Source organism: Phocoena phocoena, chromosome 19, assembly GCF_963924675.1.
Source record: "Phocoena phocoena chromosome 19, mPhoPho1.1, whole genome shotgun sequence".
Lineage (NCBI taxonomy): Eukaryota > Metazoa > Chordata > Mammalia > Artiodactyla > Phocoenidae > Phocoena > Phocoena phocoena.
This window is the reverse complement of record NC_089237.1, coordinates 22,897,194-22,916,386: the sequence shown is the minus strand read 5'-3', so window position 1 is coordinate 22,916,386 and position 19,193 is coordinate 22,897,194. Positions and strand designations below refer to the sequence as shown.

General features: G+C 51.3%; 2 protein-coding genes across 2 annotated transcripts; both read left to right on the top strand.

Moving 5' to 3' along the window:
• Positions 1-316: 316 nt before the first annotated feature.
• Positions 317-2,557, top strand: HOXB2 (homeobox B2). The gene is made up of 2 exons (XM_065897374.1): positions 317-695; positions 1,462-2,557. The coding sequence occupies exons 1-2, from the start codon at positions 317-319 to the stop codon at positions 2,139-2,141; spliced, it is 1,059 nt and encodes a 352-aa protein (XP_065753446.1). The 3' UTR covers positions 2,142-2,557.
• Positions 2,558-11,912: 9,355 nt separating this feature from the next.
• HOXB1 (homeobox B1) lies at positions 11,913-13,244 on the top strand. Its single transcript, XM_065897466.1, has 2 exons — positions 11,913-12,480; positions 12,916-13,244. The coding sequence occupies exons 1-2, from the start codon at positions 11,913-11,915 to the stop codon at positions 13,242-13,244; spliced, it is 897 nt and encodes a 298-aa protein (XP_065753538.1).
• Positions 13,245-19,193: the final 5,949 nt, after the last annotated feature.

Here is a 19,193-nt window from a genome sequence, read left to right as displayed (position 1 = left end):
TTTTTGAATCAATTAAAGCAAATAACGCTCTCTGTTTTCCACCAGGCCCAGACAAGCGATTGGCCAAGGCCGGTCCCGTGACCATGAATTCCCTGCAATTTCGCCGGAGTCCTGGGTTTAATAGAGAGAGTCCCCATACGCTTGTATTTATCAGCAATATACAATTATAAAGGCCCAAAATTTAAAAAAAAAGCAAAATCTTCCCCTCCCAAAATCGCTCCATCACACAGACCTGGGGGGGGCAGGAGGGGGGGTCCCTTCCGATCCTCCCTCCTGACGCCCCCCCAGCAGGCCCCCTCCCCCACCATTGAAAGCCATGAATTTTGAATTTGAGAGGGAGATTGGGTTTATAAACAGCCAGCCATCGCTCGCCGAGTGTCTGACTTCCTTCCCCGCTGTCTTGGAGACATTTCAAACTTCATCAATCAAGGAGTCGACATTAATTCCTCCTCCTCCTCCTTTCGAGCAAACCTTCCCCAGCCTCCAGCCCGGCGCCTCCACCCTTCAGAGACCCGGGAGCCAAAAGCGAGCTGAAGATGGGCCCGCTCTGCCGCCGTCGCCGTTCCCCGCTGCCCCCCTGGCTCCTGAGTTCCCCTGGATGAAAGAGAAGAAATCCGCCAAGAAACCCAGCCAATCCGCCACGTCTCCCCCGGCCGCCTCCTCCGTCCCGGCCTCCGGGGTCGGATCGCCCGCAGGTCGGTAAGCGCGGTAGGGATGGGGTGAGGGGCAGCTAGAAAGAAAGGGGGAGAAGGGGCGACGGGGGAGGTAGAAAAGCTGGCGAGCCTGTTGGGGTTCCTTGCCCCCGTCGATTCCAGGGACGAGGAAGCAGAAAAGACCGCTGGGGTTCAGGCCTGGCCGCTGCCTGCACTTTTTTTTTTCTTTTCTTTCTACAGCAGATTTTGGAAGCTGGTTGGGGAAGAGCATTTTTTTTCTGCTAGAAGAAAGGGATTTGATTGAGGTTTCACCTTCATCTGTGTGGAGGAGTGTTGTTGGCTGGGGTCGAATCTGGAGGCAGGAAAAGATTCGGTCCCATCTACCCCAGCTCTAGGAGAAGAGGGGGAATTTGAGACCTAGGGAGCTAGGGAGGAAAGGAGGTGAGGAACAATCTTTCTTTATGAACCCTCTCCCCAGGCTGAGTTGGAAAGTGCCGAAATTAGGGGTCCATTCAGAGGACCTGGGAGGGGGCTCTGAGGTTCTGGGGGAGAAAGGAACAGCTTCCTACCCAATGCGTGGCTCGTGGGCGGCTCTCTGAATGCTTTGCCCTGACCCGGGCCGAGTCTGGAGGCGAGAGAGGGACGGGAAAGAAGGCCAGAGCCTTGGGAGCGAGCCGCTTTGGTAAGCGGTAAGGGCGGCGGTGCTGCTGCTATTGTTTTGGGCTGATGGGGTCGTTTTTATTTCAACCAAGTCGAGGTTGGACTAAGGACACGGCCAGCGTTGACGCCCAGCCCGCTTTCCCTGCAGATGGGCCGGGACTGCAGGAGGCCGCGGGCGGCGGGGCGCGCAGGCTGCGCACTGCTTACACCAACACGCAGCTGCTGGAGCTGGAGAAGGAATTCCACTTTAACAAGTACCTGTGCCGGCCGCGCCGCGTGGAGATAGCGGCCTTGCTGGACCTCACCGAGAGGCAGGTCAAAGTGTGGTTCCAGAATAGGCGCATGAAGCACAAGCGGCAGACGCAGCACCGAGAGCCGCCCGACGGGGAGCCAGCCTGCGCCGGCGCGCCGAAGGACACCGGCGAGCCCGCCGAGGAGCCCGTGGCCAGCCCGGGCCGCCCCACCGCCTCGCAGGCGGCGCGGGAAGCCTGCTGTCACCCGCCCGAGGTCGCGCCGGGGCCTCCTAGCGCCTCGGGACCCCGGCCTTTGGCGGCTCGCGTGGAGGACGCGGGCGCGCGGAGGCCGGGCGGCGCGCTGCGCGGGGCGGGAGGGCTGGGGTCGGAGCCGTTGCCAGAAGACGTCTTCCCGGAGCGGCAGGATTCACCTTTCCTGCCCGACCTCAGCTTCTTCGCGGCCGACTCCTGTCTCCAGCTGTCCGGAGGCCTCTCCCCCAGCCTCCAGGGCTCGCTTGACAGCCCGGTTCCCTTTTCCGAAGAAGAGCTGGACTTCTTCACCAGCACCCTCTGTGCCATCGACCTGCAGTTCTAATAACCCGCTTCCTCCTCCCGGCCCTCGACCCCCGCCCCCCTCGGCTGCCGAGGATCCCCTCCCCAAGCCGGGTAGACTTCTTTATGTGTTTTGCTAAAATTCAGGTATTATTGAATTACCGTTTAATCCACTTCCTTTCTTCTCTCTTTAAAATATTGGGCACTCGGGCGTCTTTTAAAAATCACACAGAAAAAATCCGTTTGGTAGAGTCCTTCCAACGAAATCTCAGGAATAATTAAACTCTGGCGCGGGGGCGGGGGTGTGCTTTCTTAAAAGGAACTAGAGGAACCTATTTTCCTTTTTTTTTTTAAGTTTTAGATCGTAGATTATTTATTAAAATTCTTTAATAATAGGAAAAGGGAAAAGTATTTATTGTACATTATTTTCATAGATTAAATAAATGTCTTTATGATACGAAAACGAGTGTTTGTGTTGGGACCCAGCCCCTTTCCTCCCCGCACCCCCTAGGCCGGCCCTCACTCCCTCAGGACCAGCGCCAGGTTTGTCTGGCCCTGGGCCGACTAAGCCCGGATGGTACAAAAGGGGTCCTATTTGGCCGCCCGCAGCTCTGACGAGAGTGGGCGTTTGTTGCCACCCCCTAACAGATAGCCTTTGGCTCTGCTTAAAAATAAAGGTAGGGGGAGAGGGTGCGCTGCCGACTGAAGTGGGTGCCAAGAGAAGAGGCTTCGGGGTCGTTGTGGGAGGCGCAGAGGTGCAGCTAGATTGGGAGGGATCCTAGGGTTTCCTAGGCTTCTCGCCTCAGTGCCCCAAGCGGGGTGGGGGAGCTTTTTCCAGGACGCCTGGGCACCCGACTCCTGGGGTCGTGGGCAGGGCCAAGGAGTAGAGTGTGGTCGGGGGTTTTCTTGGGAAGCAGGGCCTGTGCCCAGGGATGGTAACTGACCTCCAAGTGGACAAGAAAAGAGACCGGGTGGAAAATGTAGCGGGGGCCGGGCACCAATGCCCTTCGGGCCCCTCAGTCACCCTAAGGCACCTGGAGTTGGGAGGAGCGTCCGAAGAGCTGCCGGGCGACAAGCCCCGGGAAGCCCGGGCTGCGTTGGGAGGCGCTTGGCCTGCGGGAAGCGAAGGAGGAGCGAGGAACGTGGGAGGGAGACAGGGAAGCAAGGAAGATGCTCAAAATGGCGCTGGGGCCGGGCGGCAGGGAGGGCGAGGGAAGAGATTGTGGCCGCCATGACAGCCGCCTCGGGATGCGCGGGGCCAGCCCCGGGGACCGTCCCCGCACCCACCTTCGCCTGTCCGGATCGTCCAGATGCCAGTGAAGAAAGGGAGCCAGGGAGCCTCCTTTTGGTTTTTGTATTGTTTAAAAAAATCAGCCCAACGGATGCTAAGGACGCGAGATGGACGGAGAGTCCACGAGGGGGTGGGAGTGGGAGGGGGTGAACGGCGGATCTTGTTGGCCCGGGTCTGCCAAAGCCGAATCTGACTTTTGATCCTTCGCTCTGGGATTTGATGCCCGGCCAGAGCTTTCTCCAAGTGCAGACGTACCTGTCTTTGCCCACAAGTTCATTTGCCATCTTAACACTATCGCCTATCCCCCACCGCACCTTGCCAGGCTTCTTGCAAACCCGGTAAGCAGGAAGCAAGGATCGATCGCCCCATCTGCCTCCTGGTTTGTTCCGGGGAACGTGGAGATTTAAAGGGCCCTGGAAAGCCATCCATCCTCCTTAGGTTTATTTAATATTTCTCGGGCTCAGAAACAGACACCGCAGGGCTACCTCCCCAGCAGATGCTGCCGTTCTTGAAAAGCAGTTTATTTCCCAGGCCTCCCAGACTTTCCCCTGAACCAGCAGGACGGGGACTTGGAGTACCAGGCACCGAGAGGCAACAACTGTCAGGAAAAGCCAGGAGCCAACATAGGTCGTGACATATAGGACTAGACAGGCCCTTGCATATTTTTTTAACCTGGTCCCTCAGTGTGGGAAGCACACACATCTTATTCCTCTGGAATTTAATCCCTTAAACTGTCTTAATATAGAATTCACCTCCTGCATTAAATAATGTTATGTCACATTAAATTGAACTTATTTCTTTCATAAATAAATTAATATAGAACAATTAGATGTGTTATTAATAATGATATCATGTATCTTATTAGTTTATTTTCCCTCATAAAATATATAGGTATGAAATAAATTCAATATATTAAAGTAATAATACACAGCTTATTGGCTTGTGTGTTTATTTTCCCCATAAATAAGTGAACATATAATATATTAAAACCACACTATACATCTCATTGGGCTGTGTGTTTATTCCTCCATAAAATATGCCCATGGACAGCGTTTAACATCTTTAAAATCACAGCACATGGCTATCTCTATGCCAACAAAATAAAGACATTTCAGCTGGGGTTTTGATTTCTGTGGACAGCCAAACTAGATAATTTGGTCTAGTTAAAAATGCTCTCTCAGCTGTAGCAAAGAGCAAGAATATCAGAAGGACCTTGCTGATTGCCCACCTTCCGGCTTTCTTTGGTCAAACGGAGAGCACCCTTGATCAATGCCAAAAATGCAGGATCTGCTCTGCGGGAGAGAATTCACCTCCTGGAATCATGGCTTGGTCTGCAGTACTCAGGGGCCTCTGAGGTTCCGGTTCTCTAAGAGACTTGATGGACCAGCAGCATCAGCAGTATCTGTGGGATAGTTAGAAATGCAGAATCTTAGGCCCCACTCCAAATCTTCTGAATTAAAACCTCAGTTCAGCAGATGCCCAAGTAATCTATAGGCACATGAAAGTTTGAGAAGTACTGCTGGATCATAATGCCACCTTTCTTCCTGCCTTCCTCCCATGCTTAAGAATTTTTGACCCACTTTACCTGGCCACTGCCTTCCAATCTACCCCAACCCAAACCAGTGGCCCAAAGGGCACTGAATTTCAGCTCCTGCCTGAGGCTGCATCATTCCCTGATCCTCCCTGCCAAAGTGAGTGGAGGGCCCAACGAAAGGCTCGATCTACCTGTTTAGACCTAGGTACTTTGTGTGTCCTGGGGGTGAGAAGCAACCAATTCAGGGAATCAGGAGATCCAGCATTTCCCTTGACTGATTATTAGAGAGGAATTAGAACTCTTTTTACAGGCAACACACAGCCTCTCTCTCTTTCTTCCGTCCCATGTTTCACGAAACTCACCATCTCTGATGCCACCAGAGCAGAACAAAGAGGCAAGGTATTTCCAAAAGGAAATGACTCCTCTTTTCTATCCCAACCAATTTTAAATTCAAAGGAATGCCTGGCAACCTAGGATTCATAAGGGGCCAGGATTCAGGATGCCTGTGTTCCAAATTAGCTCCTTTTCCTTGTTTCATCTCTAGGGTCATCCCCTTTAACCTGAGTTTTCCAGGCTGGCTATGGAGAAGGAAGGAGAAGAGGATGGTTTCCCAGATAAGGCAGCAGACCCCCCAGTGATGGCAGGTTAGAGGGCAGTGCCAGGTGGCTGTACTCACTTATCCTATCCTGATGGGGCAGGACTCCTCTTGAATGGTATGTGGCACAGACTGGTTATAAACTGGCTGTGGTTGGAGTGGGAAGGCTTCAGTGCAGTCCTGAAAGCTGCTGGTCAGTCTGCCCTGCTCTTGGTGAGTCATTCTTTTAAGAAGAATGGCCCATTAATATTGTGGTGAAAGCAAAAGACCGTTAGATTGAGGAATTATTTGCAATCATGATAACCATGAGTCATTAAATTTTTTTTTTTAACTTATGCCTGGGTAAGTCTCTTCCCCTTTCCGGACCTCAGTTTCTCCAACTATAAAATAAATGGAAGAACTAAATGCCGCTAATGTTCTCTGCATCCGTATATGCCAAAAGTATATTCACTAGTTTTCACAAACAATGTTTCAAATATTTATTATGGCTGCTATCACGTGCTTTTAAATGGAGGTGGTGACTCTTGATGTTTGATGATAACCCACCTCCCAAGTATCTGGTACAGCCATTTTAACAAAATTTTAATTTGTATCTTTACACAAACAGTCATGCCCCAATCACTGTTTAAAAGCAGGGAGAGAAATCTTTTCAACAAGCATGTAACTGGTTGTAGTGCTGTGTGCCAGGTGCCAGGTATTCAATGAATATGAGTATTAAGAAGTGTCCTAAAAATTCCCAGTAAAGTAGTTAAAAGTGTGACCAGTTTTGCTATGGCTTCAGAAATGACATTCTTCAATTTAATGTGATGCAGTTTGTAGTATTTGGACAACACTTCAGCGATGCTGGATTTTCCCACAGCAGGGGGACCAAGAATGCAAATTTTGATGGGCTAAAAGAGGAGAATAAGCATCGTACAGGGAGCTCTGAACCATCTGTAGCTAGACAGTGTTCTTTATTTCAAGGGTCGGCCCTTTTAAGTCTCGGGATCCTGCAGGCTGACTCTCACTCCTCCATCGAGACCCCAGAGTCACTTCCTCCTGGTGTTTAATGAGCATCCACTATGTGCCCTGAGCTGGAGACACGACACTCAGCGAGGTGTGAACCAAGTACTTGAGCATCACATGCTACCGGTTTCACCTTTGTGATGCTACTCCTGTAAAGGCAGCAGAGAAATCGAATTTCCGGTCCACTATACAGGGTGTTTGATTTATTGCCTGATGAACATTGTTTCTGAACTAAATTTGGTCTTTAATTAAACTTTTCTTTTTAAAAACAGTTAATTAAAAAAATAAAAATAAATGAAAACAGAACAAAACAAAAAAAAGTGTCCTAGCCAACCTTTCCCCTGGCTTTCATTCTCTGCCACCTTCCCCAGCATTTGGTTATGTTTACCCTTGTTTGAAAGAGAGTAGGACGTTTTATACAAAAAGAGGCACCAAACTTCTTTGCCATGGTGTATTAGACTTTATTTATTTTTTTAAATGTTTATTTATTTATTTTGGGCACTCCACGAGGCACGTGGGATCTTAGTTTCCGGACCAGGACCTGGGATCGATCCCCTGCCCTCTGTAGCAGAACTATGGAGTCCTAACCGCTGGGCCTCCAGGGAATTCCCAGTGTACTAGACTTTAAAAGTCCCCTGTAGTCAGGTTTTATCTGGTTGCTAGGGTATCAGAGCATAGGTACAAATTCTGGGTCTCCCTAAAGAGCTCTGCTGAACCCCCTGCCCACCTTTCCTCCAGGTCTCTGACAAACACTCGCTGGCCCCACTGTACATCTTCCTGAAATATGGTCTATCAAGTACATGTCCTCAGTTTGCAGAAAGGAGACTCTCCGGCCCTACATCATTCCCTTCACCTGCTATGGCTGGTGTGGCCCAAATGCTCCACTGACCTCTCCAGCCCAGCTCGGCCCTCCTGCTCCCCCACCCCCATCCCTCTCCACACTCAGTGGTGAGACAGATATTTGGTGCCTGAAGGAGATCTAACAAACTGCTTCCTCCTCTGAGGAGAGAGTCAACAGTAAAAGTGCCTTCCTAAAACCTTCTCTAATTCCCAACCACCACAGAAAAATCACAGTCTGGACAGTCATTCAGATACAAATTCAGCTCGATGGGTGTTCAGTAAGTTCTCCACTGCGGGTATTTTGGCCGCAACCGCCATACCTGGATAGACCCAATTAAGTAGAAAGTTATTTCAATTCTTCGTGTTTCTCTAATCTTTCCTTTTAGAAACATCCCGACTCTCTGACTTACTTTTCCCTCCAGGTGAAAGTTTATATCCTATTCTGACATCACAGAAGTCAGGTTCAGCCCCTACCTTGGGAATGACAGTTTCTAAGCTAAACCCTTCAAGGGAAGAGAGAAAACATCTAGAAAACTTTTCTCCAAAATTTGGAAGGTTAGGAAGTTCTGGCTAATACCCAACCTCAAATCTTTCTGCTGCGGTTTTAATCATTTAGATGTGTTATAGATTATACAATATTAGGCTTTACTTTTCAGAAAAACTCTTCAGTTTAGAAGAAAATCCTTTGCCTAAACGGAGCCAGCCTTCTGATTCTCAATGAAATGTGCATATGATAAAGTGCATATTGTACAACGTATGGTGATATGTTACATAAACATATAGCACAGGTGCTATTTCCCTATCACATATTTCCATATTTTAATAGGCTAGTTATATTAAAAAACTGAAGACTGACTCACTATTTCAGACTGTGCATGTAATGCCAATATCATACACTTATAGAGTTCTCTATGGTTTATATTTTCTTGTTTGCTTTACTCCTACTAACAATGCAGTGAAGTAAGCTGTATTAAACCCATTCTTCTTCGCTGAGGCTGAGATTCAGAGAAACCAGGGAACTTGTCCAGGATCATAATGCTAAGAAATGGCCAAGCAAGGATTTGAACTCAAGTATTCTGGACCCAAAACTAATAGTCTTCCCAGTACATTACGCACCACTCATAGTCTATGGTTCTCAACCAGATTTGTGACATTTTAATGAGCTTGTAGTAAAACAAACAGCACTGAATTCAGATTGCATCCTCCCCCAAAACAGCAACAAGAAACCATTTCTTATGGAGAAAAAAATTATAACCCTGAATATCTTTTAAATTCTTAAGTTCCAATCTTTGATCTCGGACTTCGGTCTTCAAGATCTGGGCTGGGGAGAGCAGGCAGAGAGGCACTTAAGGGCCTAATGAAAGAACTGTTAGATTGCTCCTGCCAGCCCCCAGCTAAAGCAGCTTCCTCCATAGAAAAGGCCAGAACTAGGTGCAAACTTCTAACACTTCCCCATTCTGATTAGAATGGTCTCCCTGCCTTAGTGGTACAGGGATCGGCATCTCTCAAAGATCATTTCAGTACTAAACATGCCTGTGTTTTCCTTGCTCTCCTATATGTCTAAATAGATTATAGAAAAGAGGAAATCAGCTATATTTCACTTTGGTGTTGGGTCTACCCAGACCATCTCTGGTGACTTTAATTTGGTCAACCAGATAATCCTATAGGCCATAGATTACTCCAGATGTGGATTACATTGTTTGTTTGTTTGTTTTGTGTTGCACTCAGCTGTGGGCTTAGCAAGGAATCCAGGCTCCATAGGGTTTCTCCGCAGGCCAGAGGCCAGTGGAGTTTCTTTTAAGGAGGAAGAGACTTGGGAACCTATGGTCCCATGTTGCTTTTTCTCCCAGTCTTTTCTGCTGGGGCTGGGAGAGCCACCAGGAAATCTGAAAAGTTTTCATCTTTCTGCTACACAAGAGAAGGTAGCAAGGCTCAGGGATGAATTGGAGAGCAGAGTGAATTGGGAGAGCTGAGACCAAAGCAACCACTGCCCTTGACAATATAACTTGAGGCACATTTTCTCCGCCCCCTTCCTTCTAGTCTTTATAATAGACTATTGGTGATTTCAGCTGTTACTAGGGAGACTGCATTTCCCCAACTCCCAGAATGATTTCTACTCTTTTATTAAACTGATTTGGAGTTTACTTCCCCCTTTAGACCTCAAATTGTTCCCTTAATTAGGAGGGCGAGGGATGAGGGGAGGAGGTTCTCCCTGGGTTGAGGGAAAGGTGGAAAGTGGAGTCTCAAGTCTCCCAGAAGCAGGACAGCCAGGTCAGATATAGACCTAGCTCAGATTTGGGGTTTGAAGAGAAACCCTGGTTCCCTACTTCCTTCTTCTCCAAATGCCTCTGTGGAGAACATCTTAAAGTGAGAAGAAACTGTTGGGAGCATCTACAAACCCAAAAGGGGAAATAGAAAGAAATCTTGTTCTCACCTCAGCACTCCTTTTCTCTTCAATCCCTCTGTAGGCCGCCCCCACCCCCCACCTCAATTCTCCTTTCCTTTGTCGCCCTCATCCTTTTGCACTGAACATTCTCTCACCCTCCCCCATTGCATCTCTCTTAAAGGAGTTGCCAGCTGGTCCCCTCCCCCCAACTTGTCCTGCTCTGAGGCAGGGTCTGAAGCAGAGTACACGTGAGGAGGGAGGGGGCAGGGGTCCTGTGAAATGCTCTAAGCTCTTTCATAGCTGAGGGCTAAGCAAGGCTTACAGTTATTAAGAAAAGAGAAAGGCACTGTGATTCTGGTGATAGAGACACAAAGTAGGAGAGGACAGGCAAAATGAGGGGACTGGGAAACAGAAAGAGGGAGCGACACAGTGACTGAGAGGGACAACTTTGGGCCTCCTTGCAGAGGGATGAGTACTCACCCTGCCCTTTTTGGGGTAGAGAAACCTGAGAAGTTTTGAGGGTCCTCTCTGGACCTGTCCCACCTGCTTCCCCTTCCTCTCCTCAGCTCAATTGTTTACAGAGATCCTCCCCTGAACTCTTGCCCTCCTGGACTTGCCCTAGCCCCGGCCCCAGGCCTCCGGCCAGGCAGACACCCTGACAGGTTACAAATGAGCGTGGGTGTTAGATTGCGCCAAGCTCTTGTCCTCGGAGTCTGGAGGAGGAGAATCAATGGGCTCTACCTAAGAGCTTCCCTTCCAGTTCCATCCGTGTCTGAATAGAGTGAAGGAGCCACTTCCTGTTCTCCTCCCCTCCCCCAGCCCTAACCCAACAGACACATGGAGCAGAAAGGCGTGAGACTCCGCTCCTGAGCCTGAAGCTCCCATTCTCTAAGCAAACTCCTTTGACCTATTCTAGAAAGTTCTCAGAAATTTGAGTCATCTTTAAGATGTAATTGGTATTGAATTTATGGATTTGAGGCTTGGGGGGTGTGTGTGCTGTGGGGTAGGAAGGAACCAGAAGAATGCACTACACTAGCTTTAATCACTTCAGAAAGAGAATAAAAATTCCCTCCTCTTCACCTGTAAGTAAACATTACCTAGCTCTGTGCTCCTTGTGGCTCTCTGGAGAGAGACAGGGCGTTATCTGAGTCTGAGTGAGTGAGCCAGCTACAGCTATGGATGGCTAGAGAGAGGATAAATACATCCAGAGAAATGAGTTGATGGATAGGTAGGGAACGAATATAAATATGGAGAGAGATGGACGAACAGAGAGATGGATTGAGACAGAGAGAATATAAAAAGAAGCCGAGGGAGAGAAATGCATGTGTGAATGAGGAGAGAGTGGTTATGTGGAGAGATGGAGAGAGGAGCGGGGCATTTCTCATCCTCTCCACATTTCTGTCATCTTGTCTTGCTCCTTGATATGCCAGTTTCCCACCCCTCACTTAACTCTTCCTCTAGATTCTAGGCCCTGCCTCACACCCTTAGGTGTTTTTGCACCCTCTTCCTTCACAGTCATCCATTTGGCCCAAAATAACATACCTCACTCGGCTGTCCTAGCCCATCACCCCAAATTGGGAGAAAGAAACTCAGAGCGGGAGTTCTGAGCAAAGAAGCCTGGATTCCCCATCTCCTGGTCTACAGACTTGATGAGGGGGGGAAGGCTCCTTTGGGTGGGGGGGGGGTGGGAAGAATGAAGGGCAGCTGGGTTGAATTTGTCCAAATCTAATAACCTAGGAGCCTATTGAAGGCCTTGGGGGTTGGGAGGGGGGGAAAGTCCTGAATATTCCTCTAACTTTTCCCCCCTCTCCCTCTGGTCCCTTCTTTCCAAAAGTCTTTGAAGAAAGATGTTTTTGACGCTTCCACGTCACCCTCAGATGGATGGGCTGCCGGTGATTGAAGTGTCTTTGTCATGCTAATGCTCGGGGGGTGATGGATGGGCGCTGGGGCTGCCAAACTCTGGCCCGCTGCGCCCATTGGTCTGGGAGAGATCACATGCGCCCCTCCACCCCCACTCCCTACCCCCTTCCTGGGGGAGCCCTGGCCCAGGCGAGCTGGGTTAGGCCATGGATGCAAGCTTCGGCGCTGTGACATACTGCGGAAAGGTTGTAGGGCAAGAGGGTGTCTCCCCCAAACGGGCCGACCCTCCTGCGGCCTCGACGCATGGACTATAATAGGATGAACTCCTTCTTAGAGTACCCACTCTGTAACCGGGCACCCAGCGCCTACAGCGCCCCTACCTCTTTCCCCCCCAGCTCGGCTCCCTCTGTTGACAGCTATGCAGGCGAGACCCGCTATGGTGGGGGGCTGCCCAGCCCCGCGCTCCAGCAGAACTCAGGCTATCCGGCCCAGCACCCGCCCTCGGCGTTAGGGGTGCCCTTCCCCAGCTCCGGGACCTCGGGGTACGCCCCGGCTGCCTGCAGCCCCAGCTACGGGCCTTCTCAGTACTACCCTCTGGGCCAGCCGGAAGGAGATGGAGGCTATTTTCATCCTTCAAGCTATGGGGCCCAGCTAGGGGCCTTGTCCGACGGCTATGGAACTGCTGGGACGGGCCCGGGGCCATACCCTCCGCCTCAGCCCCCTTATGGGAACGAGCAGACAGGGAACTTTGCACCGGCCTATGCTGAGCTCCTCTCCGAGGACAAGGAGTCACCCTGCCCGTCAGAAACCAGCCTCCCCACAGCCCGGACCTTCGACTGGATGAAGGTTAAGAGGAACCCACCCAAGACAGGTAGGGCTCAGAGGTGGCTACCCCCTCTCTGGGGCTCAGAGCGGCTCTGCTGCTTCTGCACGGAGGTGTCCTGGGCTGGGTTCCTGTCTCTGCGCCTCCGGGTAGAGGCAGGTAAGAGCGCTCTGCCCGGTCTCAGGTCAGGTGGGGTCTCCCCACCCAGTGAGTGCCCGGTTCCCGTTAAGAGTAAGTCTCCACACATACCCGCATTTCCGGATCTGTGTGCCCAGCTCAGGCCCAGGACCCGGTGTCCTGCGGAGGGATGGGGGATGGGAGCGTGGGGAGGCTGATCCAGATCACCTGGAGGGGTGCTTGGTGCTTCGAGAGCTGAAGCGGGACAGCATGGTGAATGGGGGTGCAGAGCTGGCCGGGGGGAGGGGAAGGGAAGGAGAAAGAGGTGAGAGAACTGACGTGGCCTTTCTCTCGCCCCGCCCCTAGCGAAGGTGTCGGAGCTGGGCCTGGGCGCGCCCGGTGGCCTCCGCACCAACTTCACCACGCGGCAGCTGACCGAGCTGGAGAAGGAGTTCCATTTCAACAAGTACCTGAGCCGGGCCCGGAGGGTGGAGATCGCCGCCACCCTGGAGCTCAACGAGACGCAGGTCAAGATTTGGTTCCAGAACCGGCGCATGAAGCAGAAGAAGCGCGAGCGGGAGGGAGGCCGGGTGCCCCCAGCCCCTTCAGGCTGTCCCAAGGAGGCAGCTGGAGACGCCTCCGACCAGTCCACGTGCACCTCCCCGGAAGCTTCGCCCAGCTCCGTCACCTCCTGAACTAAACTTGCCAACTGACGGGGCTCCCTAGCACCCGAGCGCCGCCGTCCAGCCCTCTCCTCCGCTCTCCCTAACCCTGGGCCTCGGCTTTACTACTCAGGCGATCCTCACCAAGGCTGGGGCGCCAGTTTAGAGCTGCTTTGGGGAGGAATGGGGGACCCCTTTTCTCCGGTCTGGGCAAGGTGCTGATGGCTGGGGACCCTACAGGAGGACCAGAGGCATGGGAGACACCCAACCTGTCAAGAGTGAAGGGAAGGGCTTCCCTCGGCCTTTAATCTAGGGATCAGCACGTGGGCGGGGCGGAAGCAAGTCCCAACCTCCTGGATTCTCCTTTCCCTTCCAACTTCGATTTGTTCAGTCCAGTGCCTTTGAGCTTCGAGGACTCTCCTCATGCACTCTTATCCTAACTCCCCCTTCTAGGCCCAGGACAGAGAGAAGGCCTTGAGGTTTCTTGTGTGGGAGGTGTTTGGGTGCAGGCATATTACCAATGCTTAATCTTTCTAGTCACCACAGACCTTACAATAGCACCAGCTGCCTTGTGACAGACCAAAAAGCACCCCCCCCCCCCCGCCAATCTAAGCCTATTAACCACCACCTGGCACATTTGTATTGCACTAGCAGCCTCCAGAGGTTGTTTTCTGAGACCTGCCTCCCCTCCCACCAGCGACCTCATCTCTAAGCTACCAAAGTGTTTTGGAACTTGGTACTTCGGAGACTTCTGGAATTTTGTTTGAGGCTGGACCCCAGCAAGCCTCTACCAGGAAGGCGCAGGCACGCCCCCACTAGTTCCTCCCCTATTTATTGCCTCCTGGAAAAGCCAGGACCCTCCTCATCTCTACCCCGACCCCTGGCACAGCCCAGGGAGGCCCAGGTGCAGGGAGAGCTCCTACCAGCAGCAAGCATTTCTCTGAACCTTGGAGACAGTGGAGGCACCACTCTTTCTGGAAACCTGAGCCCCAAGCAATCGGGTTCTCTCTGTACTTCCAGCTACCTCATTTCAATAAAGTGTGTTTTCCCCTCTTCCCGCCTCTTCTACTCCTCCACCTAAGGGTAAAGGAGGCCCTCTCCAAGAGCCCAGGGGGAGAGATGAGGAAAGAGTAGGTGCAGGCTGGTTGGGCTGGAAGGAGTTGAGCTTTAAGAGCTCAGCTGGATAAAGAGAAGGACTTACTGGGTGGGGCCTAAGCAGAACAGGGCCCTAGGTTTCCAGATCTGACAGCGTGTCAGCCCTCAGGTCGTTGGAGGAATGTGGGAAGACCTGGAGGGAAAAGGTGGTGGGGAGGATACAGTTCAGAGAGGGTCCTGAAAGGAAGGCAGGAAAGAAGAAAACCGGATCTGTTTGGAGAGAACAGAAAAGGGTGTGAAAAGAGGAGGAAGTTCGGGGGGAGGCAAAGGGCCCACTACCCCTTCTCCTTTCTGCGTCCCCCACATCCAGAGCGAGGCCTGGCATAGAGTGTGCCTCGGTAAATATTAATATGTGCTGCGGAGGCTGTGCATCGTCCCCCTCCCCGCCAATTCTTGCTCAGAGAAAGTCAGAGGACAGGTCCCTCGATAAACTTCAGATTGACACACAGCTTACCCCCCCACTCCCGCTCCCAGCCTGGCGCCCTCCCACCCAACCGGGACGTCGGGGCTCGGGAGCCGGGGAGGCTGAGAGACTCTGGCCGCAGCCGCCCGCCTCCGAAGTGCCGTCTACCCGGCTCCCGGAGACTCCCGGGTCTCCGGCGCTGGACAGCAGCGGAGGCGAGGCGAAAGGGCCGAGGGGGAGGCGGGGAAGGGAGGGCTGCGGCGGGAGCGGCAGGTTGGAGTCCCGAGGACCTAGGGTGGGCGAAGGAGGCCGAGGTAAACCCCGGTCCAGCGCTGACCTTTTTACCTCGAAGCGCCCCCGGGCTTTCCAAACAAGCCGACGGCGCGCCCGCGGGGGCAGCTATTGTCTCCTGGCGGGTCCCACTGACAACCCTTTGGTCGGCGGAGGCTGGGGGCGGCGGAGGCGGGCCTGGCTCGGGCAGCGCCGCGACGGCCGCCTAACCGCCAGCGCTCCCGCCCTGCAGTGCCGTCCAGAGGACGCGGGCCTGCGGGCTCCCGACCGGTTTATTGATTCCGGGGACCCCCCCAATGCCCTGGAGTCAAGACAGCTGGGGGTCGGGCAGCAAGACCAAGGGGGGCGTCTTACCCATCCCATCTACTGAATTCTCGACCTTTCAGAGGAAGACAAGAAGCAAAAAGGGCTAGGAGTGTGTGCAAGTAAAGCCGAGCGTTTGCTTCCTAATGAAATTGGTGCTATTATAGGAGAGGACAAGTTATCAATAATGGCACAGTCCAGCTGGAGGGGAAGAGAAGTGTGTTGGAAGAGGAAGCTCAGCTTTCCCAGAGCTTGATGCCTTGCCCTTTGTCTTAAAAAAAAAAAAATCTATTAACTGCTTTTCTGCATTTAATTAAAATTGCCACCAAGGTTGGCTTTCCCAAGGGGGTCACCTTGACAGAGGAGACAGAGCAGTGTCTGTGGAAACAAAACTCTTGCTTGGAGCCATTCAGTGTAAGCTGGTAGAGCCTTCTGGTTGGGATATTTCTGGATCCTGCAAACTTTGGACCAGTGGGCAGAAAATCAGGGAAGAGGAAGGAGCTTTGGTTAGAGCAGGACCCCAAGGATGGTGAAGCTGGGCCTCAGACTGGGGCTGACAGGTCCTGGGGGAGGCGGGTCTATTTGGATTTGGGCCACAGCAGAAGGAACTATCAGATTCCCCCAGGGAGGGATGAGGGGCAAATCAATTCTCTGTTAACAGAGGGGCAGGCTCAAAAGAATCTGCAATACATCTGAGCCCCCCCATCTCATTTGATCCTAACCCCTTCCCCACTTTGTGCTCTCCTAAAATCCCACTTATCTGAGGCCTCAGACTGGTCTACACAGAAAGCATTTATTTGCAGAAACAAACGGTCACTGTATTTTCCTATCATAAATGACAAAGGAGAGGTTGGTAAAAACAAACAAACAATCAAACAAACAAAAACACATTGTTAAACTTTCCAGAATAGATGACAAACTGCTTCCCTCATAGACTCCACCGTGCCTTTCAGATAGGTGGGTTTTTCACAGCCCTTGAGGGGGCAAAGGGAATTATATTTACCAGAAGATCTGAAAGTACATTTTCTGCAAGATTTAAAGCCCTCCACTCCAACACCTCCATTTACCAAATCGCCAAAAAGTCTCCTATTTTGAAAATAAAAATCTTAAAATAGAGATTTTCCCCCCCATTGATTCTTTATTGGGGTGGGGGGAGAATTCTTCTCTGGTTGAAAACCTTGAAATTCTTCAAGGTTTCTGAGGAGTATCTCCCGGCCCCTCCTCCACCGCGCAGGCTCCACTCTACCCAACACGCTGGACCATCTGTTTCTCAGCCCCAAGTGTGAACTTTTCCTCTTTCATTTGCTTTCTTCTTCAGCATTTGTTCTCCCAATGTGAGGCCCTTTGATCTCCAGGACAAGAGAGACAAGGAAAAAAGATTTAAAAACCCTAAAGTCCTTCTTACTTTTAATGTGGGTTTCTTTGTTATGAACATTCTTTGCACCAATACCACTGGGCTGCTGGAAGGGAGTTGGTGGGGTGGGGAGTAGAAGAGGGTGGAGATGGGGAGGCTGGGGGCATCTCCAGATGACCGAGAGCACGCAGATCCAGATGAAACTGAGAGGAAGGCCAAGATATGTGGGTTCAAATCCTTCCAGCCCTGCCTCTCACAGCCTTGTGGCCATTTTCTCCAATATGGGCATCATAGTCATACTTATTTCATAGGGTGGACGTTAATAAATAAGTTTATATGTGTAAAATATTCGAGAGCAGTCTCTAATAAATAAATATGAGCTATAATAATACTTATCATTATTAAAGGGGACATGTCTTCTCCCCTACCTACAGTCCCTCATTGATTCCAGGGCACATCTTGACCCTTTGGGGTACACACACACTCTTCACTTCTCACATATCTTGTTTGATCCCTGATAGGTATATGATACTAGAGACAGGTTCTGGGGCTAAGGACAGGTAGAGGGGATTCCCTTCTTAGCAGCTGAGAACACCCAGGTGGGTCTGGCTGAGACCCTTTCCTTACCGTCAGGTCTCAGCCCACTCAACTGTAGAAGAGGAGAGCTGTCCTGGGCCTCTTGCACTCTCCCTCCCTTCTCCACTGGGAGGAAGGCTCAGAAGTCCTGAACGCAGACAGTCTGAGTTCCTGATTTAGAGTGGTGGAGGGCAAGGGTTCTGAAGGGTAACTTAGTTTTCAACGTGGTTCCTCTCTTATCAGCTGGGTGAGTGAGCTCATGCCAGTTATTCAATTTCCCTGTGCTTCCGTTTCTTCAGATGTAAAATGAGGGAAGTTGAATAAGTGAGATATATGAGACATGCTTAAAACACTGCCTGGCAGTGTTCAGTAGAGATTTTCTGTTTTATATATTCATACAAGACTTTTTTTTTTTTTTTTTTTTTTTTTTTTGCGGTACGCGGGCCTCTCACTGTTGTGGCCTCTCCCGTTGCGGAGCACAGGCTCCGGACGCGCAGGCTCAACGGCCATGGCTCACGGGCCCAGCCGCTCCGCAGCATGTGGGATCTTCCCGGACCGGGGCACGAACCCGTGTCCCCTGCATCGGCAGGCGGACTCTCAACCACTGCGCCACCAGGGAAGCCCAAGACTTTTTTTTTATTACTTTCTTGTACTGAGTTTTTCTTGGCCTTGGTGTGACGGAAGCAGACATTCGCTAGCCTTCATCCTCCAGCACTGTACCTGCAGACTCATCTAGTACCGTAACCATGGAATTTGCTGCTAGGGAATAAAATAATTATGAATGAAAAGGTTCAGGGTAGTTCCACAGAATACTAGTTCATAGTAAGTGCAGCATCGTAATGAGACATGCTTTTGGCAGGACAGTCTCATTGCATAACTCTGGGAGCACATTCTCACTGTGGTCCATGTGGTTGGCACCCCCTGCAGTTGTACCAGATTTTTTCCTGATGGCTCAGTCCTAGCTCTAAGAACTTCCTTGCATGGCCTCCTTTACATGACTCAACCACAGTATTCCAGATGCTTTAACTTTTGCTATTTCCCAGGCTCTCTAAATGCTTTATATCCTCAGAGTGGGGCCTGGGTGGAACAGGAGTTGGAGATGCCAAATATTTAATGCCCATTTCTGGGAGAACAGATAGGCTCAAGCAGCTATTAACTGCAGCTCAGAGTAGGACCTCTTGGCCACTGTCATTCTCTTCATCGGGAAATAAGTGGATCAGGTACTTCAGAGAAGAAAGAATTTTGTAGGAAGTCAGGAGACCAGAGCTTCCTCTACCAAGGGCCTCCTGTGTGTCCTTGAATCAATCACTTAACCTCTCTGGGCCTGCTTTCCCAGTCTTTAATATAAGCTGCATTATCTCACTGCAGCTTTCCTCATCCTTCCCTCTGATGATAGAAGTTGTAAGTAAGAAAGAATGTTAAATTTGGTCCGGGATAGGGGGTGGTAGGGTGGGATGGGGGAAGCATCGTGTCCCACATAGTCTACTGGCCAAGTTGGAGCTAATTAAAATTACTGTTTCTCCGCCCCCCCCCCAGTCAATTTCCTCCATGCTCTCAAGATCACTGGCCTGGGTCCAGACAATTCTGACCCCTGTAGCCCTTTCTGCCTGAAGGGAGAACCTAGGAGGGAGGATGCCCCAAAAAGCATGTGCCCTCTGCTCCTTAGAGGCCCGAAGCTCCCTTCAGTTTACTCTGGCCTGACAGCTCCGTTTCTACCCCACCTTGGAGATGAGGCAGTTCAGTATTTACTCAGCCGGAGAGGTTTGCCCAGAAGCCTTGCCTCCCAGCCAGCTCCTGCTGGCTCTACTCTGCAGCCCCCACCCCCTTCCCTTCCTGGTTCATGGAGAGTTCAGCCCTGAAATGGCTTGCAGCCCCCCAACCCCCAGCCCTGGAGGAGCTG